The sequence below is a fragment of the Pseudopodoces humilis genome, chromosome 7 (genome assembly GCF_049639895.1).
Source record: "Pseudopodoces humilis isolate 2021_Gansu_Grassland_sample_001 chromosome 7, ASM4963989v1, whole genome shotgun sequence".
NCBI lineage: Eukaryota > Metazoa > Chordata > Aves > Passeriformes > Paridae > Pseudopodoces > Pseudopodoces humilis.
The window spans coordinates 14,574,143-14,597,803 of record NC_142206.1 but is presented as its reverse complement, the minus strand read 5'-3'; the positions used below and the strand labels follow the sequence as shown (position 1 = coordinate 14,597,803).

At 40.6% G+C, this 23,661-nt stretch overlaps 1 protein-coding gene across 6 annotated transcripts; it reads left to right on the top strand.

Annotated features, from left to right (window-relative positions):
• The first annotated feature begins 381 nt into the window (after positions 1-381).
• HPS5 (HPS5 biogenesis of lysosomal organelles complex 2 subunit 2) lies at positions 382-22,913 on the top strand. 6 transcript variants are annotated; one of them, XM_014252070.2, is made up of 24 exons: positions 382-497; positions 885-991; positions 1,684-1,853; positions 2,255-2,365; positions 3,200-3,264; positions 3,898-4,090; positions 5,557-5,690; positions 6,267-6,482; positions 6,781-6,852; positions 7,096-7,184; positions 8,117-8,295; positions 8,517-8,675; positions 9,751-9,907; positions 11,807-11,930; positions 13,415-13,561; positions 14,070-14,144; positions 14,640-15,244; positions 16,367-16,490; positions 16,673-16,828; positions 17,352-17,471; positions 17,769-17,882; positions 18,210-18,316; positions 18,980-19,265; positions 19,716-22,913. In XM_014252070.2, the coding sequence occupies exons 3-24, from the start codon at positions 1,746-1,748 to the stop codon at positions 19,774-19,776; spliced, it is 3,402 nt and encodes a 1,133-aa protein (XP_014107545.1). In that variant the 5' UTR covers positions 382-497; positions 885-991; positions 1,684-1,745; the 3' UTR covers positions 19,777-22,913. The 6 variants fall into 6 exon arrangements, with proteins under 6 accessions (XP_014107545.1, XP_005522371.1, XP_014107546.1 ...); XM_014252071.2 differs by lacking the exon at positions 382-497 and adding an exon at positions 532-783; XM_088057175.1 differs by lacking the exon at positions 382-497 and adding an exon at positions 611-629.
• Positions 22,914-23,661: the final 748 nt, after the last annotated feature.

The following is a 23,661-nucleotide window of genomic DNA, read 5'->3' as shown; positions in this document are numbered from 1 at the left end:
TGGCGCCGGCGCCCCTCCCCCGGTCACGTGGCGGCCGCTCCCCCGTCGCCATGACGGGGGCGCGCGCAGGGGGCCGTTACGCGGCATTAAACCGGTACCGGTACCGCCCCCCCGCCCCCATCCCCGCCGCGCCCGGCCCGGCCCGTCCCCCGCCGTCACCCGTCCGCGCAGGCCCCGCTCGTCCCCCGCCATGGGCTCCGGCGGCCTGTCCTGCTCCGCTCCCGGGTCGGCGGCGCCGCCTCGCTGCGGGGGAGGGGCCTCCCCTCGGCCCCGGCCCGCGCGCCCGGAGGGAGGGGGCGCCGCTCGCGTCACGGCGTCACGTGGCCGGCGGGCGGGTGCGCGCGTGACGCCGCTTCCTCCTCCTCCCCCTCCTCCCGCGCGGGCGGTGCGTGATGCGGCGCGGAGCGGGAGCGCGCCCCCGCCCCCGCCCCGCCCTCCCGCGGGTCTCGTGACTGCGCTGTTTGGAGGCGGCGGCGGCGGCCTCCGAAAGTGGTGAGGTGAGCAGTACCGGGAGAGCGGGGAGCGTGGGGAGGCACCGGCACCGCGCGGGGAGTGGCCAGCAGCGGGAGGGAAAAGGAACGAACGGTGTTGCCTGGCCCTCCAGCTTCCCCGAGCTGTGCCTCGTCGAGGTTCGGCTCTCGTCCCCTGCCCGCCGTTTCTAAAGGGGTTTGGGGTGGTTTTTCTGTTCTTTACGATCCTTGGCCTTACTCCGGGGACGGGAGACAGCGGTTCAGCCCCAGCCGGCAGCTCTGGGCCACGCAGGCGGGATGTGGCAGAGAGCGGGTAGGGCAGAAGTGGCCCTTATGGTTTTTAAGACGCTTTGAGAATTTTGAAGAAATAACTTTTAGTTTCGTTGGCTAAATGTGCCTCTTCCCTTTTCCTAGTGCCTGGTGAGAGTGAGCGCTCGCTTTTCTTTTGAGGAAATGTAAATTTCCCCTTTCACGGCTTTTCTGGGAGGGAGTTCCTTAATCTATGGGATCGCATACTAAAGGTTAGTTAGAAATTCCACGCCTTGACTCTGTAGTGTAACAGGTTTGTGGTTTTGTTCAGCAGTGTACAGGTTTAAACTTTAAACTTAACAAGAAATTATTTTAAAGTATGTGCTGCAACAATATGAGGTTGTAATTTCAGTGGTTATTTAATTCTTGGTTTTCACTCTGTGTTGTCTCTTGAATGTGGGAGAAGACATACGGTGGAGAGGATAGCTTATAGTTAGCAAAATGCACAAATGCAGCTAATTCTAAATTTGGTACAACTTGAGAACAATACTCCTTAAATTTAGTTTGGGGGGAGAATATTATGTAGATATACAATACTAATGCTAAATTATTTACTTGAGAAAGTTAGTTTTAAATCAAGGGTGCATATTGTGTGGGAGAGTGCATTTTTCCATAAAACAAGGCATTTTCCGTAGGTACGTGTTAATTTGTTTCATAGCTGGGTGTAAGTATAACTACAGTTTAAATATTTCCAAATAGGTTATCTGGTAGTTTAAGTTTTCAGAAATGAACTTGAGCAAAACCTTCTCATAAATGAAGCAGGAGTCTTATTTCCTAGCCCTTGGGCCTCTTTTTGGCAAACTGATATATGATATTTTTTGAGTAGGAAAACACTTGGTGTTTCTTTAAGCACACCAGCTCTAATACTAAAAAGGGAACTAATCAAGAACTTTATTTTTGGCAGATACAGCTAAAAGGTGAAGCTGTAACGTACCCATGAGTGAGCAGCACTAGTTGTGTGCATCCATGGCCTCTGTGCCAGCAATTCCAGACTCTTACAACCATGTCTTGGCTGAGTTGGAGTGTTTGGATCCATTGCTTTCTGCACTCAGGCTGGATTCCAGTCGTCTTAAGGTGAGTTTGTGGCGTATGGCTTTATAAAATTTTTTAATTTTTTTTTTAAATTCAAGTAATGACCCCATTTGGCTAATTATTTGATTAAGACATAGGATTAACCTGATTCTTTTGGGGGTGTATCTATGCTAACTTAATGGGGGGAGTACTTTGGGAGGAAAGAGCGAAGATAAAGGACCCTGTTATTCTCTGTGTGTTTCCTTAATGCATCTGTGGGAACTTAACACAGCCTACACTGTTTACAAAGTGCTGTTTAATAATTTTCACTGCCAGTGGTTCAGGAGTGGTACACACAGCTAGCAAACAATGAAGCCTTTAAGAAAATACACCATAATAATTCAAGAAAAAGATGCTGTGATCAGAGCTTACTAGATTATGCATTATGATTTTTATTCCTTTAGTGCACGTGTATAGATGTGTCAAAGAGATGGCTGGCTCTAGGCAGCTCAGGAGGAGGACTGAATCTTATCCAGAAGGATGGTTGGAAGCAAAGACTCTTTCTCACTCACAAGGTAAGGATAAAAATTTTAAATAAAAATTTCCAGATACAGGGCTGGGAAATAAATATTATTTCATGTTAATGTATTTTAAGAGTCGATAGGCATCTTCAGCTTACTGGATTGTCCAAAGAAGGTGTAGTTTTGGACTGCTGTGTTTAAAATAGGTTGCAGTTCTGGAGGGTATCCCCAGAGTGTGTGGTATATTAGATTTCATGGGGTGTGAAAAATATTACTTCAGAGTGTCAGACCTTTGTTTTTCAAATTCTTGCTTTTTAACAGCAGCAACAAAGTCACGTGAATATTTAAGGATTAGAAGAAAATTTTGACTATGAAACCAGGGGAACTCATGAGTAGATAACTCCCAGTGTTTGAATGTCCAAACTGTGACATACCTGGATAAGTGAAGAAAAGATAGCCTGACTTGCTGTTGCTGGAAGAGATCATGAAACAGGGATTGTTAATTGTACAGCCAGGTGCTATTTCCTAGGAGCTACTGCTGCTTCCAGTGTAGCATGAATGTTGCCAGTTTTTGGCTAGGAGCACCTCACTTAATTTTGCCAAAACAAATTCCAAAGGTGTGAGGACAGAAGAGTGATTTCTGTGCTTTCCAAATAGGAGAACACATTGCAGTCCTTGCTCTTGATATTGTTGTGTCATTGACAAGTGCACCTTGGAGTAAACTCAGTGTTTGAAAACAAAACCCAAACAAACAGTAAAAACCAACCACATTACAGCAGTGGTAGAATCTTTTGACATGAATCTGGTTTATATGATGAAAGCTGCATAGTGGGGAGAGGTCGTACAGGAACAACTTTCACCTGCTCTTACTCCCATGCTTGCTTTCAGGAAGGTGCCATTTCCCAGGTGGCCTGTTGTTTGCATGATGAGGACTACGTTGCTGCTGCCACCAGGTGAGTGATCTGCTCACAAACCTGAACACTGGATTAATATTTTTAAGAAGCTTCAAGTTTCGGACTTGGACAGCTACTGAGAACTCAGAGTTAGCTTACCAGGTTAACTGGTAGAGGCCACTACAGGGTAATTCTCTGCACAGAGAGTTTGCTTAACTTTTTTTGTCTGGAATAGTTGTTCTAGATTAGGTATTATTTCTGTAACACAGCATCTATGGCAGAGCTCATGCATGTGAAATTATGATGATAAATGTCTTTCAGCATGAAAAGAAGCATTTTTATTAATGTGGTGAGTGAGATTGATAGTTAATTCCACTTACATTTATTAATTTTTTACTTATTAATTATTTATTCCACTTATATTTATTAAAATCCGTTTAAATGTTCTACCATGTCCTCACTGGCAAGTGTAATAAATGTAAGAGTAGCCTTACAGAGCTGCTTATACATTGTAGCGCGAAGAAGGACACTTCTCCAGAATTAAGTGTGACGCTTCTTGGAAGCATGCAGCCTCAAACAGAACCAGCTCTGAGGGTTGGGTTTTCTCTTTCTTTGGGAAAATGCATCTTTATTAACTGCTAAAACATGAGAAGACTTACTTTCAACCTGTATTCTCTTTTTAACTTGTTGTAGCCAGGGCCTTGTAGTAGTTTGGGAGCTGAATCAGGAACGTCGTGGGAAGCCAGAACGGATTTATGTTTCCTCTGAGCATAAGGGCAGAAAAGTCACAGCTCTGTGCTGGGATACAGCTGCCCTTCGAGTTTTCGTAGGAGATCATGTGGGAAAAGTATCAGCCATCAAGATTAACACATCAAAACAAGGGAAGGTAAAATGTTGCATACTTTGATTGAGCTTAATTCACAGGGGGTGATGCGTGGAATCACTTTGTTTATTTTAGCAATGTAGAACAGAACAGGACTTGGCAGCTGATTGAGTTCTGGTAGCTTTAACTATTGGAATGAAGAACCCAATATGGCTGTCTCTTGAGACAACCATAGAAATCCTGACCCATGAGCTCCCCACATCCTTATTCAATCTATTTTAGTAATGCAACTTGAAAATGCTTTCAAATGTTCAGAATTAAAAACTGGTCAGTCTCCTGCTTCTTGGAATTTACAAGTATAAAAGTTAAGGGTCTTGGTGTTTCTGAGCCTATTGAATTCCTTAGGCTCCAGCTACAGGTTCAGTTGTTTTAGTCCTCAAATCAGCTGTTGGTCAGAGAAAGAACAGTCACAGACTCTGATTTTGCTTGGCTTTGTCTGGATGCTCTCATTCTTAAACATCTGGATTAGATAAATGGTAGGTAGTCATCCTTTCTATTTTGTGCAAAGGACACACCTGTTAGTGATAGCAGCCTGATTTCTAGCCCTTGAGTGTTCTTTAGCTTTTACTGCTACCAAGTCCTTTCTTTTTAGTTGGTAAAAAGGAACAGAACCTGGAACTAGTTGTGTTCTTCCAGGTACTTTCTAACAATCATGAAAGATTTAGATGGAAAATTGACTTATAAGTAACAAGACCATTGTTACATTTAAAGAAAGCGGGGGAGGGGAAGTCAGCTGTGGGAAGAGGGGGAGGAGAAAAGGGCAAGGCCCGTGGAATCTGTGTCTGTTCACAGCTGTTGAAGGAACAGGACTGTTGGATTTCTCAGATAACGCACTTTATCATATTTCTAAGAAAGGAAAACATCTCTAAGCTGGCAAAAATAGGGGACCATCTGACAGCAAGTTCAAATTCAGTTTCCAACAGTTTTCTTACCCATAAGTCTATCTGAGACTGTTCATCCACCCATGCAAACTGAGATTATATATAGGTACAGTAATAGTATGTGGATAATTTGTGGCAGGGTAACATAGAAGGTGAGTTTCTGAACAACCTAATTCCAACAGAAGTTGTTTTTTCTATCAATTAATCCCTCTAGTCTGTTTCCAGAGAACTGCTAGCTCAGCGTACATGTGGGGAGAATTGGAAAAAAAACCACAAAGCTTAGAATGGCAGGAATAAAACCCTTTCTTAATGTTACAGGAAAGAAAAACCTTTATAAAGAAATATCGGGACTTTTTTTTTTTTCTTAAATCTTCAATAGTGGTTGTGGGAAAAGGAGGATTTGGACTCCTGTGCTTCTGAGCATTGAAGCATTGCTTTGTATAGACAAAGAAAGGAACTGCTGTCTTACATTGTGTATTCATATCATACATGAGTCTTTTCTGAATTTTGTAATTTTAACATAATGAAACAGTCTTTACTTTGAACTGAAGACCGGTATTTTTTTCTTTTTTTCTTTTTTAACTGTAGGCAGCTGCTACTTTTGTGATGTTTCCTGTCCAGATTATAACCACTGTAGATTCTCGGGTGGTTCAGCTTGATTATTTGGATGGAAGACTGCTCATATCTTCACTTACCCGCACTTATTTATGCGATACTGAGAGGCAAGTTCTATTTTCTTTCTGAAATACTGGACTTCAGAATCACACACAGTTTCTGAAATTACATCAGTGTCTCTTTACCTAGCCCTTGCTCCCTCAGTCTGTTTCTAAAGTTATTGGGAGGGGTAGTGTCAGAAGTTTTACTGAAATCAAGGTAAAAAACATTTGCTGTTCTCCCCTTAACTACCCAGCCAGTCATTCTGTTGTAGAGGGCTGTTAACTTGATTTCCCTTCCATAAATTCATGCTGACTATTCTTAATCACTGTCTTATTTTTCATATGATTGGAAATTATTTCTGGGAATGTTCCCACCTTCTCATCACTAGGTTGAACAACTGGTTTTGCTGAAAAAAACCTCTTTGATCTGAGCATTCATTTCAACTAATGAATATTTCTGTGCCCTGCCTTGTATAAATTATAGGCAGGCTTTGTAATATTCACTACACTTCTTTTTTTCTTAAGCACCAAAACCAATTCAGCAGTGGGATTAAGTTTTTTTTTTATTGTTCAAGAAAAACATTAAATTAATTAGGGTTTTTATTAATGCTGCCTCACTTAAGTATATTTTTTCCCCTCTAGAGAAAAATTCTGGAAGATTGGTAATAAAGAGAGAGATGGAGAATTTGGAGCATGTTTCTTCCCTGCTGGAAAAAACAGTGGGAATCAGCAGCCATTAATATACTGTGCTCGACCTGGCTCAAGGATGTGGGAGGTGAACTTCGATGGGGAAGTGCAAAGCACACATCAGTTCAAGCAGCTGCTCTCATCACCACCTCTTCCTGTTGTTACTCTCAGGTAGAAACATGAGTGTTATCAGTGATAAACTTGTTTGGGACATCCTTAAGACTGAAAAGACTAACTAAACTTCTGCTTCAGTCAAATCTTAATCCTAATTGTCATCTTAGTACAGTTTCCTCTAAGAGGTGTAGCCAGTAATTATGAGAAGTGCCAAAACCTTGATTCTGGAGCTGTGTCTTTGTGAGCACAATGAATGCTGCTGTCATTAGACTGTATTTATGTGTTTGCAGGATTAAGAATTTTAGAAAGTAATGTTGTTGTAGTTATGCTTGTACTTGATAATTTTATTTTGCAGGCAGGATCCTCATTATACTGGTTCCAGCTGCTCTCCACAATCTTTATCTTTCCCCAAGCTGCTGTATTTGACGTGAGTATTTGACAGCATAGCTTCCTGTTGATGAAGATGGCTTAAAAATTATACATTCTCCTAACTTATTTTACTAGCTTCAGGCTTTTTGTAAGAATTTCCCAGGTGTCATGCTAAAGCTGTCTCGCCTCTCACTTGCTGTACTTAAGCCAATGTTATCCTTGCATATTTTACATTTTTTTAAAATTTTACCTATTTGACCACAATTGACTGTTGATCCATTAACATTTCTTTTGATTGCAGTGAGCACTGTGTGCTGACCTGGACAGAAAGAGGTGTTTATGTTTTTCTTCCCCAAAGCGTTCAAGTCTTACTCTGGAGTGAAGTTAAAGGTAGACTAAAGTTTATTAAGCTTTGCTTTATAATATTGTTACGCTGGTCATTCCTGAAGCCCTTGCATAGCATGGAAGCTTTTCAAGCTCAATTTCTGCACCTGGATTGCAGAATATTTATAAAAAACTTACCTGTCCGGTGTATCCTTGAATATTAACCATCTCCCTGCCTCCTCCAGGCAACCCCTCCTTCCATAGGTCTGAAAACATGCTTCTTGAGAAAGAAAACGTGGTGTAGAGTGACTCATAAAATACAGTGGTTACGGTCCAGTTGATTAACCTGTAGTATCTTTTCCTCTTTACTCAGGCTCATTGTCAGGTGTGAAGGATAATCTGGCTGCTGAAAGTTTAAAACCTGGGTTTTTTTTTCCTAAAATCTGTCTAAATTCCATACAGAGAATATATTTGTTTGGCAGATGAGTAAACCGTCATAAACAGTTGTGTGTATGGTTATAAGCGGAGTCCTACAATAGTTATTATCAGTCTTTCCCCTTCTCCCCATTTTGGTGTTAAGTTTGCAGTATCTTTGTTGTGGAGTGTTTGCATACAGCGTAAGTATTGCATTTGAAAACCTCTGGAAAGCCAAAGTTGTTTTTCTACCAGTGGGTATTATCCCTCTGTTTCAAAGCTAACTATTATGTATTTGTCATCTTTATCAAGCTTTAATTTTTCATCTCAGACAAAAAGGAAACTTTTTGGTAATTTAGTGTATTTTTTGAATATCTTCTAGAAATGCAGCTCTGGAAAGTTCTGACACTGTGTTTTATAGTGATTAGATGCTAGGTCAGCACAAAAACAAGTGTTTGTTTTCCCCATGCCCCTCATGCTTTGCAGTCAGGTGGGAATATGCTTTCACCTTTTTTCAGGGACAGAAAGGAATGTTGATTAATGACTTCAGTCCTTCAGGTATTGCTCTGTGTGTGGTTTTGCAGATATTCAGGATATTGCAGTTCACAAGAGTGAGTTGTTCTGTCTGCATACAAATGGGAAAGTTGTGCACCTCTCCCTTCTGCTGGTTGATCGCTGCATTGAGCGTCTAATGAGAAGAGGGTTCTGGACCCTCGCTGCCAGGGTCTCTTGTCTCTTCCAAAATTCAATTGTTTCTTGCAGAGTAAGTAAATACCTCTTTGTAAACGTGTCGTACAAGTTCACTGTCTTTCCTGTCCCTGCTTCCGTTAAGTTTCATGGTTACTGAGATTCATTTTGTTGGAGCTTTTAAAGTCACATAAACATTATACTTTAAGGATTAAAATTATCCTGCATGTATGGTATTATTTGTTTTCACATGTGCATTAGAAATAATAATGTTTCTGTTTCACTGGGTGCCTTTAGGCAAGAAAAAATTTGCCTCTAGACAAGCTGGAGCACCTGAAGTCTCAGCTGGATGCTTCAACCCAGCAAGATCTCACTGTGCAATTGGAAGAACTGATTTCAAAGTTGGAACCTCTAGATTCTGCTTGCAGCAGTAGAAGGAGCAGTATTTCATCTCATGTATGTGTACTGGTAGTGCCAAAAATGTTATCTACAGGTTTTATATTTATGGCTTCAAGTCACCTTGTTGCTCACTTGGAAGATGAGCCTGTCATTTCTACCCTGCCTACTACAGCTCATAATGCTGCATTCTAAAACTAGGTGGGGTGAAGAGGTATGAAACACCACGACTTGCATTCTGTAAGCTCTCAGACCTCTGCCTCTTTCCCATGTTATTTTAGGGCTAATGGCTGAGATGTGGACAAAGATTGATATGAAGATGCCTTTTTCCACAGCTCTGTTTAATGTTACAGCGTGTGCTTTGGTAAAGATAGTTGTGGTTATAACTCTAGTTTTATGAAAATGAGTGTCTGAGTGCTCAGAACTATCTTAGCTCTATTTAAAAAATTGTTGCACTCTAAGAAGCTTAAGGAGAAAGCTCTAAAAAATATCAAAGCATATTTCTAATAAATATACAGCTGCTTTACAAGAAAGGGGAAATATTTCATAGTTAATATAATACCAGCTCCTACTTTCACTTTAACTGTGTTTAAAAAGAAAGTAAAAAGCCAAGTAATGTAAATACCATCTTGATGTAGCAGACAAGTTTTTCTTCATTAGCCACTGCGAAAGTAAACCATGTAGACTGACCGTAAGCAAAAAAATGTGTCCTGAAACTAAATAGCTTTGCAGGGTCTGTAATTGTTCTAGCTGGGTGTGGCTGACCAGCAGAAGGAATACAAATTCTTGGGTATGCAGCTACAAAGGGGTGAAATGACAGTCTTGGCTGCAGGACTAAAGCTGAGGTGGGTTTTGCCTTTCACTGAAGTGCACCACGTGTTCCACAGGCTGGTATTCTAAAAGCAATTGTGGCATACACATCTTTTTAAAGTCACTGAACTGCACACTTCTGGCATCTGTGTCCTTTTCCATTCTGGATATGATTAAAGTACTCTGCTAAATAAGAGTTTTCCAAGCAATGAATTATGAAATGCTTTGAGGTTATTTGTGTGAGTACAGTTGCTTGAGTTCATTGTAGAAAGGTGAACAAGGAAGTACAACTCACACAATGACTAACTCCCCCCTGGTCTGACAGGAAAGCTTCAGTGTCTTAGACTCTGGAATCTACCGCGTTATCAGTCGAAGAGGCAGCCAGTCAGATGAAGACTCGTGTTCCCTCCACAGTCAAACATTCTCAGAAGATGAGAGACTTAAAGAATTTCCTACACACCATGAAGACGAGCAAGAGCTTGGTAATGTTTCTTAATGAAAATGTTTGTTGAATGTGTTTGTTTATTCTACAAAAATTCCGCTGGGTTGGCGCTGTGTTCTTACTTTCCACTATCAAGTTATTCATTATTATTACATGTAATTTGATCAATTGAAACAGTTACCTCACCTTCCAGTCAAAATCCTTCCTGAAACATTGGATGGAAAAGCTGGCTCCACAGATATCCAGGCTTAAAAGCAAACAAAACCCAGAGAAACAGACCAAAAGGTCCAGAGGGCCTTACCAAGCATGGGCTTCACTCCAGCTTCCCCCTCTCCATGTGTAATTCAACACTAATGCTGAGATTCCTTCAGCTGTCTATGCCAGTGTCAACTGTACTTCAAACAAGATTTGTTTGCTGCCAATATCCTTCTGTAATATTTACTTCAAAAAAGAATTTCTTAATCTGGATTCTGGTTTATATTTCTTCAAGGAAAGCAGAAGAATTCTGATAAGTTCTTAACTTCCTTGCAGGGTTTCCTTTGTACAGAGGATCTTCTCTTACATGTGTAAACATTAGTGTAGGGGTGCTAGAATTATTAATAACTAATATTTAGCCCATGCAGGGAGCTTTCTTATTTCCTGACAAATGTCTGTCACTGTACTAAAGCTAGAGTGAGGTGATAATGGGTCTTGTTCTCTGCTCTGGTTGGGATTGGGAGGGGATGTAGAAACCTGGACGATGAGGATCTGGCTTAGCTCTAGGTATGGTAGTGAGGCTTTCCAATAAAAAAGCTACTTTTGAACTTCTGTGGGGAGTAGATGCCTGTTGAGGATGGAGAGGATTTGGATGCTTTGGAGAAGACCACAGTGGGGAGGGAGAGTGCAGAAATTGGTATTTACTCCCCTGCCTGTCAGTAGAGTTGTCCTGCTGACTAAGCTGGGTGCTGTTGGTAGCACTTACCTTTACATGTGCCTCTTTACCTACATCACCATAAAAACAAGTGAGGAAACTGAAGTGCATAATTTCCAGCATTAGAAATCAAAATTCAGGTGACTTAATTTTTGAATATCAGAAGATAGAAATGCTCTGTGTGTTCCACAAGAGATGACAAATTTTCTGATTATTTCCAAGTGGAGAAGTTCTAGATGCTTCTTGAAGCACGAGTACTTGATCTGGTATTTGAAAAAAATGGACTTAGTGTTTTCCTGCTCATAGTGGCATAAGATGTAATGAGTTTTTAAATTTCTAGTCTGCATAATGAACAAAATCAGCCTTATTTACAGGCAATTGGAGCACGTCAGTTGTGACCTTTAGGCACTGTCAAGAGAGATTCTGATGATAGATTTTCTCTAACAGTGCAGCATCTTTTCCTCTCAACACTGTGGTTACTGCTGATTGTTGCAAAATGCAATGTCATCCTGGCTTAAAATGATCCCTTTTTTCTTGTTGACATCACTTAAAGATACAGTGTGTGTTTGTACCAGGAAATTATTAAGTAAAGCACATTGTAGATACTGTTAGCGATATAGGAGAGAAAAGGAAATAGTCAGTGATTCTGTATTTCGTGTGATTCTTATCAAAAGCTGTGGGCTTACTTATTACCTTTCAAATAAGAGGTTGATTTATACTCTAGTCATGGCTTGTGTGTCTCTCTGTTCACATGTGATTTAGATTTTGGGAATTATGCTATGTGAACTGATGTATGCCACAATACTTGCTACAGAGCCAGAGGACTATGAGTAACGCAGATGTACTAGGTTCAAAGTCAGTAATAAAACAGTCCTTGAAACCTGGCTCCACACATTCTTGAGTATTCAAAAGGCAAATATGGTGGGCAGGTTATCCATTAATGAATTAGTGATTTGCAGTTCATTTCACTGTTCCATTTTTTTGCCAGGCCACTGTTTCATGACTTTTTATTTCAATTCCATTTGTCAGAGAATGTATCTCATGCATCTGTGGTGGTTGAGGCTGACCGGAATGAGACATTTCTCCCATTCAGTATTCCTTTGTCATTCCGTTCCCCATCTCCTCTCGTCTCTCTCCAAGCTGTCAAAGAAAGGTAAAACACGCAGCAGGTTCTCTCATCCGTTACATCTTGCCCTCTTCTGTCCCCTGGATTTGTAGCATTGTGTGGTTTAGTTCATACTGTGCTCTGCAAACATTTAATACCTGAACTGGAACACCAGAGATGCAGTCAGGTTTGCTAGGCAGTTTAAACCTTCATCTTGGCTCTAGTGAAGATACAAAGAGCTGCTGGTAACTTCAGTGGAGCCATGACTTCAACCTCAGTTTTAAACAGTTAGGAACTGTTAAAAATCTAGGAATGGTTACTGTTACCCAGTAAACTGGTTGTGGTTTGTATTCAAAGGAAAATGTACTGAATATTGTTCTGGGATTTTGCCCTTCTGGATCTTAGGGGGAAGGCTTCTTATGTTGCTTGGGGACAAACATTAAAATATTTAAAGCAGATAGATATTGCTAAAACACACTTGCAAAGTGGTCTGCCCTATCCCCTCATGAACTTTTCAGTGAATCTATTTGATTCCCCAAACAATTATGGAATAATGGTAGCCTATACCTGCTGCAATTTGATCTATGTCCATTTTATGTATAAATCACATTGGTATTTTAAAACTTTTTAAAAAAAACGGGGTGAGGGGGTGGGTGTACAAATACAAAGGGGATGGTGTTAAATACGTAATATTTTTATAAAAGTGCTGTATGTTAATTACTTAGCTAAAAAATCTCTGGCCTGGCAATGGTCTGAAAAATTGCACAGCCTTCCCTTGATCACTTCAGTATGTAAATCATGTCCTGCAACAAATCATGTCCTGTAATCAAGTCCAATTGTTCTGCTAAATTGGAATGCTTTCTGCCTTCTGCAGCAATCTTCAACTTTTGCTATATGTTGTTATAGTAGCAGAAGCTGGGTTGGGGTTTTTTTTTAGTTCTAGAGCAGAAAGCAGAAAGCTTATTTTTCTTTTCAAATCTTGTTGACATAATTCTCTTTGTGGCAGTGGTGGAAATAATTGAGTTCTGCTATGTTCATTGAGCTTTCTCTTCAATAAAACACCTGAAGGAATAAGGACTGCTGAATGATAAGGACATTGTTGGTGAGCTTTGTAATCTGAAGAATTAATTTGAAGCATTGTAAAGTGGTTTCTTACCACCAAGAGTGACATAATCTCCTAAAGATGCTTTATGTTTAAAAGCTTTAAAATGCAGTGTAGCCAATCTGCATTTATTTACATACAAATACACATCAAAATCTATGGCTAATGTTGGTATGTGATCCTGCTTCTCCAGCAGGAGTGTTAAATACTTCAGGTTTCTATCCTGTGATGAAAACATCATGACTGGAATGACATGAATTTTGAGCAGGTTCTTAGTAAGTTTTGTTCCTGTTGGTCATCACTGCTCTCATACTTTTCTCAATAGTTCTTCAGATTATAAAGTCTCTGAAATTATAGTTTGGATGAAAAGATGCTTGGTTTGTTTGCTTCTGAACTTCTGATTTTAAATGTTTCAACTTGTGATTCTTAGTGTTTCTAGCTTTGTACGCAAAACCACAGAAAAGATCGGCACACTTCATATAAGTCCTGAATCTAGAGGGAAGCATGAAGCAAAGGATGATGAGCAGCTGCCGGAACTAACTCTTAATCTGGTAACAGGTCCCCAGGGAGAAAAAGAGTGAGTGCAAAATCACATTTTCTTAGCAGTTCTAGTTGCTGCATGTCCTGAGGATAGCAACCTAAGGAAAAAAAACTTTTTCAGCAGAATGAGGGCATTAGTTTTTTCTAGCTGCCTTCATTCCTATGGGGGTTTCAGTGGTTCTCCCAAGTCCTTTCTTAGAGCTGATGAGGCAATGAGCACAGAGTTAAGTAGCTTCATATTCCAGTGCTAATTTACCATTTTGGACTAACTTCCATACAGTGGCATGGGACTGTTTTTTGTTCAGTACCTGCAAAAAATCTACTGTAGCTGGAGTAGAGGCAATTATAGAAAGCCACAAAAATACTGTTATCTGGTTTTCTTCATGCCAAATTTATCCATAATTTCTGTTGAGCTGTTCCTTTTTGTAAGTGAAAGCTTTGTATTTAGTAGAGGAATTAGTGTTGAGGAAATTTTTCAGGAAATTCTCACTTAAATTATTAAAGTTAATACTTCAGATAAGACTGAAATGAATGTGCTTTTCTAGGTCAGAACCCCAGAATTGGCAACTTCCTGAGGAGGACCGTCTGAGACATCTCAAGGCTGCAACAGCAGAAACTATGTAAGCAGAAAAACTTTTTACTGTATGGATATGTTGGGCTTTGGCAGAAAAACTGATTGGGTTTTTTAAATTTTTCTTTTCATTCATTTTGCATGCATGTAAGAGTGATGCTCTAAATGTCTATTAACATAACCTGAAAGATATAACCTATGTTATCTCAATTGGTGAATGATTTGATTCCCATTTTTAAAACCAAGCAAAACTCACTAAAAGCTGTTCTAACATTATCCCTTTGTCTTAAGTACAGGCATAGTTTAAAAAATTCAAAATCACAAAAAATTATTCTGAAAGAAATCCTAGGGAGCTCAAAATGTGCTGAGATGAAATGTAGATGGTGTGAAGTAGCCTAAATTCTGTTTGATGCACTCAAGATCACAACCCAACAACTGACTCCAAGTCAAGTGTAGAAGTATAGTTACACAAAGCATATTTGAAACTTCATTTGTGGCATCTTTCAATTGTTAAACTTGGCAAACTTCTGGTTTTATGCTGCAGAGCCAAGCTCCAGGATCCCCTGGTTTTGTTAGAACCTCAGTGTATGAGAAGGGTCTTACAGGAATGGCTCGTCTGTCTAGAAGAAAAATTCAGCAAGGAGCATTCTGCTTTGTCTGTTAAGAAAAGCAAGACTGTGTATGCTGAAGAACAGGGGGCAGTCCTGGAGGAAAACCTGCAGGTGGCTCCAGCTGACAGAGATGCAACAGACAAGGAACAGAGTGCTATTTTGGAAGATTGCATTGAAAAGGAACATACTGCTGAAACCTGTGCGAGCAAAACCGTGTATGAAAATGGTACAGATGTGATGGGGCCTCTGGGCTGCAGCTTTCAGCTGTCTCCTCCGTGTGACATCGAACCCGATGTTCTGAAAGATCTCATGGAGCTGACAACTCTGTGCTTTGAGCTGCGTGTCTTTTCTTGTGGGAGTGATGAGGCTGAGGAGAGCTCTGGGGAAAGTCTGCCACCAGCAGCTTCAGCGACTTTGGCTTGTAGGTTTATGCGAAGCTTCTTCGTCCTTTTGGACTTAAAGAGAGTAAAGCAGTGTATTATAACCACGTGTGCCACCAGCCCTAATGTATGGGAAACATATATTACAGGATTGAAAGGTAAATAATGAATGTTGTATTGCTTCTTAAACTGTTTGGGAGAAAAAAGAAGAAAAAGCCTTGAAGACACTCATAATTGTGTTGGCAGATTTTCCTTCTGCCAGTGTAGTGTGGCTGGGGGAAGATGCTTGGTGTGCGGGAGCTTTTGTTCTGGTTGTTTGGTAGATTGTTTTCCCCCCAGATACTTCTCTTAGGAAGACCTTAGCCCAGCTGGTTAGAGCGTAGTGCTAATAATCCCAGCATTGTGGGTTCAAGCCTGTATGGACCATTCACTTAAGAGCTGACTTGATCATTTTGGGTCCTTTTCAACTCAGAATAACCTGTGATTTCTTAAAAAAAAGAGCTGCTGGCTCCTTGGAGAGAGATTGTTCTCCTCCCACTTTGCAACTTTGAACTTGTTAGTTTGCATGGACCTTGTTGATTGAACACTGCAGTGATCCCAGCCTGTTTGCAAACAAACATATGAGCTTCTAAGAGCAAAAGCATTGTAATTAGAATCACAAGTTGGTAGAAACAAGGCAGAAGGGAGGGGAGAGCCTTCAGCATTTGCACTGGAAGATTCAGCTTGTAAAGCGATGTGGTTCATATGAAACAAAACTGAATGGAGTAGATGGTTCCATCCATATGAATGGCTTGTGATCACTTCACGCTTCCCTGTTCCACAGAAACTTTCTGATCTTTTTGATGCCTCTTTAGTTTTATTGAACCAAAGCTTCATGATGATATTAGAAAACAACTTTACTGTTCTCTGCGTTCAGCTTCTGCCTTACGTATTTCTTTTAAGAGTGAATTAAAGCCTTAGCATTGATTCTGCTCCAGTACAGAGCAATTTAACAACAGAATCTTTCTTTGAGGGTTGGCGTTTGGTGTTTCTGGGAATCTCTTCACTGTTTGGATTCTGAGAGCCCTAGAAGTGAAAGTAGCGTATGCATTCCCAGTTTGTCTTTAGTTAGACTGCACTTGTGCCTGGAGGTGAATACCTGCATTTCATCAGGAGGTGGGTGTGGAACTTCCCATGAAAGCAGTGCTTGCTGTTGTTCAGCAGAGGATGAAAGGAGGGGCAGGACATATTAAAGAAAAAAATTGCCCAAATCTTGTAACTTGTGCACTGATTTATTTCAGAACTAACTTGTCACAGTCCAGTGGCTTTAGCAATGGAAAATGAAGATATGTTGAAAATACTGAAGCTGCTGCATGACCTGGGGCCATGGGATGACAGCCCACTGTTGCTGGCACATGCTCAAAGGTTGGTACCCAAATCTTTTTTCTTAACTTCCTGGCAGGAATTGCTTCACTTACCATGTTATGAAGATTTCTGAAATCTCTTAGAGAGATCACTTTTCAGTACTATCTTGAGCTTGCAGATCTTGAAAAAATTATTTTGCTGTTTGGTATTGAAAATAGTCTTTATTCTCTCTCTTTCTCCAGGCTTTATGAAAAATTTGGCGAAACAGCTCTTCGGCCCTTGATCAAGTTCCACCCCTCTATTTTGCCTTCTGATATTAAACAGCTTTGCTGGAATGATCCAGCTCACTTTTTAGCGTATTTAGATACTCTAGTGAAATCAAAGCCAGAGGATAAAAGGTGAGGGGAATGTAGAATCCTTTTCATCTGTCTGCTCTGTTCATCATGTAGCTGTGTGGAGGGTTTTTCTTGATTTGGCTTTTGCGGACCTTTTTTTGTGTTTCTGTATCTGTCTGCTTGCTCTGTCCTAATGTTCATAAACATTAGGTTCCAAGTAATTCTGCTAGTTGTAGATGGCCTTAGACTGGAGTTTTTATTAGGTTAATATCTAGTTTTAAAAGGGATTTCCTAAATAACATTTTTAATGGAATTGACTTTTTTTGTTCCTATGTCTGCACTTGAGTCTACCAAGGTTAGGTGGCATTTTAAAAACCCGAAACCAGATCTGGGGGAACTCAATCTGCAAAATTGATTTTCTGTGGTTGCCTCAGTTTCTAGTGACATAAATAATTTTAGGCTTTTTGGCATTTAATTTTACATTCTTGTTTCTTTTTTTATTAATTTGGCCACACGCAGTCTCTGCTTCTCTATATCTCGTATATTTAAAACTAGATTTTATTTTAGTGTCTGCTTTGTTTTCCAGGCCATTTCTCCTTAGGTCTCTTCTGCAACCAGAATCTGTACGGTTGGATTGGTTGTGCTTGGCAGTTTCTCATGATGCTCCACAAAGGGCAAGCACTGTGGATGAGGAAGGCAATCCCAGGTAAAGTGGGTTTCACCCAAGGTCCTGTGTGCAACAGAAAGGCTTAACAGATTTGGTTTTGGGTTAGATTTTGTGTAAAAGTTTGGATCACTGACTCCTTGGAGCATTTTGCAGAGTTCAGCAGAAACAACCAAAGGATTTAATAACTTTTACTTGCAATGCCTTCCAGATTGACTGCTCTACTGAGACTGCACATGGTGTTTCATTCATTTTTCTTCCTCTTTTTTCATAAATCTGCCATAATTTTTGAAGAAAATCAATAGTACTTTAAAATTTACTGAATTTCTCATCTTCTAGGCCACGATCACATTTGTTTACTTGGGGCTACAGCCAGTTCATTCTGCTCTTGATTAAACTGCCAGCTGATTTTGTTATGAAAGAGAAAATGGCTGATATCTGTAAATCACATGGGTAAGGAGAAAACTTGGTAATTCTTGATACTTGGTTAGTGGGTATTCTGACCCTGAGAAGATACAAATGTAAATGACCTATCTACTCTCTGTGTGGACAGGGTTTTTTTAAAAAACCTTTCCTTTTTTCAGGGTGAATATTGAATGTTAGATCTAATGTACTGAATGGGAGATATTCCTCATGTCCCTACTCTGTTTCTGACATTCATTAAACTTAGGAGCTTTTGTCTTTACTGATACTTAAATAAGCATGTGATTGTTCTTTACTTTGGCTTGAACTGAGTATTTGATTCCTAGAAACCTTTACTCTGTTACTCTCTTATTCAAGATTTTGGCCTGGATATGTTTTTCTCTGTCTGGAGCTGGATAGAAGAACAGAAGCCTTTACTAGTATTGTTCATTTGGATGATTTGAGCCTGTTGAATGGAGAAGATGGTTAGTGATTCTTAAGCTGTGTAAACATACTACTGTAATGTAGGAACTGCCCTTACATAGTGGTTTGCCCAAAGCTGAGTTGAACTTTTATTTTTTGAAGTGTGTGTAGTACAGCATATTTGAAACACATAAATGGGTGTTTATACTCATGTTATCTTCATGCTGAGCTTTGCGAAATCAGTTGTACTAGAAAATGCTTAAAAGTTAAAGAACCTTGATTTGTTTGTCAGTTGGGAGTAAAAGCTAACCTTGGTGTTGTTGACAGAGGAATAGGAAGCCTTCCTGCACAGCACGAAACTCCCCCATGACATGTGTACAAACCCAAAGTTAGGATGAGCAAAGCATTGTACCACAAGGCAGAATTTAGAAGAAAATTTGCTTCAGCCCTGTGATGAACAAAACTTTGTCTTTTGACTTAATCCAAAGCCTTGAATACTGAACTGTTGTGAAGCTATGTGTGTTTACCAGTAAATCTTTACACTGAGTCAGTCAGGGCAGTACATTTCTGTGCACAATTTGCTTGTTGATAATGCTTGGTTTCCTAGAATCTTCAGAGTAAAACAGAATAGCTAGTTTCCCTTATAAGTACAGATATAGTTTAAATAGTAGTCTTAGGATAATCCTTCTCTTACAAATGATGTAACGAACTCATTTTACATCTAGGTTCCATTCCGGAGACCATAGAAGAGTGGAAGCTTGTTCTGCATCTTGCACAGAATCACGGCACGGCTTTCCACCACCACAGCCCACAGAATGGGAATGCTGTCAGCAATGGAGGCCCGAGCTGCCCAGACTGCATCACTGTGGAAAATGTTGCTTTGTTGCTGGCCAAGGCCATTGGCCCAAATCGTGCCTTGTCTCTCTTGCAGGAGTGTGGCTTAACACTAGAATTGTCTGAGAGATTTACTGGTGTCTGTGAGATACTGCGAATTGCTGAGAAAAGGCAGAGGTAAGAGATGTGTCAGCAGAAGATCCACACTATTCTTTTTGGATCTCCTCAGTACTTTCAACTTCCTTCTCAGTTAACAAGAAGATAAAGTGCTTCATGTTTTTACCTTTGGTTTTAGAACTCATCTGAAAGCTTTCCTATTATTTAAGAACAGTGTGTTTTGCAATATAGGCATTTTAAAGTTGAAAAAGAGGAAACAGAAAATCATGCATTAAAGGTACATGTGAAGGAGATTCTCTGAAAGAGATCTGTCCTGCTAAGGCTTGTGCAGACTCTGATCTCTCCTGTTCCTTCAAAATGTGTGAATGGTGATGTCAGGATGTTACTTCTGAAATGCAACCATGTTTTTTACAAAATTTTCTTTAAAAAGCAAACCACAACTTCTTTCTGTTGTTAGTTTTTTTACTGTTTTACCCTTTTTTTTTTTTTTCCTCTTTTCTTCAATTGCAGGGCACTGATTCAGTCCATGTTGGAAAGGTGTGACCGGTTCTTGTGGTCTCAGCAAGCATAGAAAACAACTTGGGACAACTCTTTATGGGAACATTTTATATTGTAATGACTGTGTATTCAAGTGCCTCTTAAATTTCACAGGCCCTTAAAAATAACAAACTCTTATCTAAAAGTTCAGTTATACTGAGCCAGTCTCCATCTGGCAGGTATCTGACCTGGAAGTGGTTATTCCTTTGGAGATGTCTTTTGAACTGTAGAACATAGATCAAAGCAAGCCAGTATTTATCTTGAAATTAAGATTACAGATTTTCAAGAGGAAAATTGCTGAATTTATTTTCTGAGTCTATAACTTAAGTATTTAGGGATATGAGCCCTTAAGTATTAAATTATGGTGTATAAAATTTTTTGTTTCTTTGTTTGCAAACATGAAAAACCATCCCTGGGAAGTATCTAAGCCTGTACTTGTTTAATTTTCCTGTAAATGACATTTACTTTTACTGTTGCGGTAGAAGTATCTGTTTTGGTACCCGTTGGTTTTTTCTCTTTCTTAAATTATATGGACAGGCCTTGCCCATTTCAAATATATTAACCAAGCCAAGTCTTAAAATGGAAGGGAAATATTTTTAAGTAGTGGATTTATGGTTAAAAATGCTGATTAACAGACAAACTTGTTAAATGAGCTCACTGTTAAACTCCAAGCACAATTATTTCCCAATTGCCCATACCTGTTGGTGCACTGTGACCATAGACATCAGTCGTGATACTCCAACAAACCTCAGGACAGTGGAATTAGAATCAGAGTCATTTAAGTTGCAAAAGACCCTGAAGATCCAGCCCTCCAACCATTAACCCAGCACTGCCAAATCCACCACTCAACCATGTCCCGAAGTGCCACATCTACATGGCTTTTAAATGCCTCCAGGGATGGTGACTCCACCACTTCCCTGGGCAGCCTGTTCTAGTACTGGAAAATGCTTTCTTTTGGTGAAGAAATGTTTCCTGACATCCAATGAAAATGTCTCCTGGAGCAACCTGGGGCCATTTCTTCTTGTCCTATCCCTTATTACTTAGGGAAAAGAAACCCACACCCACCTGGCTACAGCCTCCTTTCAGGCAGTTGTAGAGAGCAATGAGGTCTCCCCTGAGCCTCCTTTTCTCCAGGCCGAACACCCCCAGCTCCCTCAGCTGTTCCTCACAGGACTTGTGCTCCAGACCCTCCACCAGCTCCCATTTCCCTTCTCTGGACTCACTCCAGCCCCTCAATGTCCTCCTTGCAGTGAGGGGCCCAGAACTGGACACAGCATTCGTGATGTGGCCTCACCAGTTCAGGGGAACGATCCCTGCCCTGCTCCTCTGGCCACACCATTGCTGATCCAGGCCAGGATGCCCTTGGCCTTCTTGGCCACCTGGGCACGGCTGGCTCATGTCCAGCTGCTGTCACCAGCACCCCCAGGTCGTTTTGTGCCGAGCAGGTTCCCAGCCCCTCTGTCCCGGCCCGTGGCACTGCCTGGGGTTGTTGTGACCCAAGGACAGGCCCCGGCACCCGGCCTGGCTGACCCTCACACCATCGGCCTCAGCCCATCGATCCGGCCTGTGCAGAGCCCTCTGCAGAGCCTTCCTGCTCTCCAGCAGATCGACACTCCCACCCAACCTGGTGTGTCTGCAAACTGCCTGAGGGTGCCCTCGGTCCTCTCATCCAGATCACTGATAGAGAGATTAATCGGGGCTGGCCCCAGCACCGAGCCCTGGGGAGCACCACTGGTACCGGCTGCCAGCTGGATAGAACTCCCTTTTCCCACCACTCTCTGGGCCTGGCCATCCAGCCAGTTTTTCCCTTGGTGAACAGTCCACATGATCAAAGCCAAGAGCAACCCATTTCTCCAGGAGAATATTGAGGTAAACAGTGTCAAAAGGTTTTCTTGAAGTCCAGCTCAACTTTGGTAATTCCACAATTACTTCTGACATTTTGGAAAGTTAGAGGACTTACTTTAGTAATATTTTTAAAAACTGAAGGTTTATGTAAGTATTTTTTGATGGATGTTGTCAAGAAAGAAGTCTTTTTACATATCTGGTTGAATATGAAAATTCATAAAATCACTTGGATTTTATATCTCATTTACAGAACTATGCTTTGTACTAGCACTCTTTCTGCATTTAATACATCTTTGAACAAGTTTATTTTTAGGCTTCTAGTTTTGACCCTTTTCACTTTCTGACTCACATTTTAAGCAGAAGGCTGCAGTGTTTGGTCAATATTCGATTTTCACAAATATCATTTAAATAAAAAAGTAATGCATTAATTTGAACTAAATTTAATTAAAATTGATAATTTTGTTGTAAAATTATGTGAAAATACTGCTCCATAAAGAATCTTTTTATGTAGTCTTGCAGCACTTGTACTGCTGCAACATAATGCTTTTCATCAAACTAGGACTGAGTACAACGTTTGGCCTCTTGAGAGATGCAGTCTACAGACTATTTCATCTTGTCTGCAAGAAAAACTTGGGTGTGGACGGTTGGTTATTTCTCTAGAGGAAGGGAAGTTCCAGGGAGACAATGAGTGTCAGGCTTTCATCCAAAGCATTGTGGAAAAGCCAATGCAGAACTATTTCTAAAAAAGAAAACTTTAAAGCTTCTGGTGTTTAGATTCTGCCGTTGGAAATAGAAGGATCTGTACCATCAGGAATACTCCGTGCTCTCACAGTAAGACTTGGAATGGGAGCCAGGCACCTACCAGATGGTGTTGGTGCCTGTTCTCTTCCCTGCCAGATGAGCTGCTGCTGCCTCAGGGGCTGCCACAGTTGCCTACATCGGGTTCATGCAGTGTGTGGTGTAGCTGGGTGCTCCCCTTGCCTTCCTCGGAGGAATTCCTGGATTTCTGAGAATGTGCCTGGCTTACCTCCGTATGGTTCCACCTTATTCACTTGGTGTGTTTTGTGTACACATAAGTCTCTTTCTTACTTCTGTGGGAGTTTTGTACACTTGGTTAACTTTGACTGAGGTTTGGGGCTTTTTTTTTTTTTTTTTTTTTTAAATCGTAATTCCAGTTAGAGCTTTTTTTTAAAAAAAACAATGTCGGATGACTCATACAGGTAACATAATGGCAAGTGTGTGTTCAGATTTTGTGTCTAAAGTGAGTTGTGTTTATCATTTCAACTAACTTGGTCGTCAATAAAGAGTGAGGGTTTACTCTCTTAAGAGTGGAAAATGAATGTTTCCTTTTCTGGATGAGTTTGTTTTCATCTTGTAGGGGTAGGGTGAAGGGACTGTGAAATGAGAGGGTCTTCTGTTCAGAAATTACTGAAACAGAAACTGCCTCAGTTGTACAGAGCAAGGCCCCTGTCAGCCAGCTGACCACATACCACTGACATCTTAGCCAGCCTCATGGGGAAGATGAGCTGCAGCTCAGCTTCATTTTTTGTGGGTGACTGGTGGGAGACACCCTTGAAAAGCAAAGATGAGTAAAGGGGATTTACCCTAGAACAGCTTTAAATAAAAACTGGTGGTGGAATTTTCCTTTTTTTCAAAGAAAAAAGTATCATACATTATTTCATTATTAGAAACCTATGGGTAAATCAATTTTACTTCAGATTGAAAATGCAGATATTTATCTGCTTCTTGAAAGGAAACAAGTTTCTAGTCATTCTCCATGTCTATAAGCCAAAGGTCACTTGTCGTGTATATTCCATACTTGGCAAAACTCCTGAAATGAATTATTGTACAAATAAACTTAAATAAGGTACTATTCTTTCCCAGATAAGGAAATAATGGAAAATATTAATGTGCTTGAGCTGGGAATTCAGCTCATCCCCTTTCTCAGTCTTTCTTAGATTGCAAAACTATGGAGTGTTTGTGTAACATAGCTTGCATTCATAGATATTTACAGTTAAAGGGCAACCACTATGGGGTTGCTTTTTATCTTAACTGCATCAGAATGTACAAACCA

What these genes read in the sequence shown, in the direction of transcription:
- HPS5 (XM_005522314.3), top strand. Translation starts at nt 1,746, where the DNA reads ATGGCCTCTGTGCCAGCAATTCCAGACTCTTACAACCATGTCTTGGCT. An exon ending in ATTCAATTGTTTCTTGCAGA is followed by an intron (nt 8,296 to 8,516) that starts GTAAGTAAATAC and finishes GGGTGCCTTTAG; the next exon opens with GCAAGAAAAAATTTGCCTCT. An exon ending in GATGAGGAAGGCAATCCCAG is followed by an intron (nt 17,472 to 17,768) that starts GTAAAGTGGGTT and finishes CTCATCTTCTAG; the next exon opens with GCCACGATCACATTTGTTTA.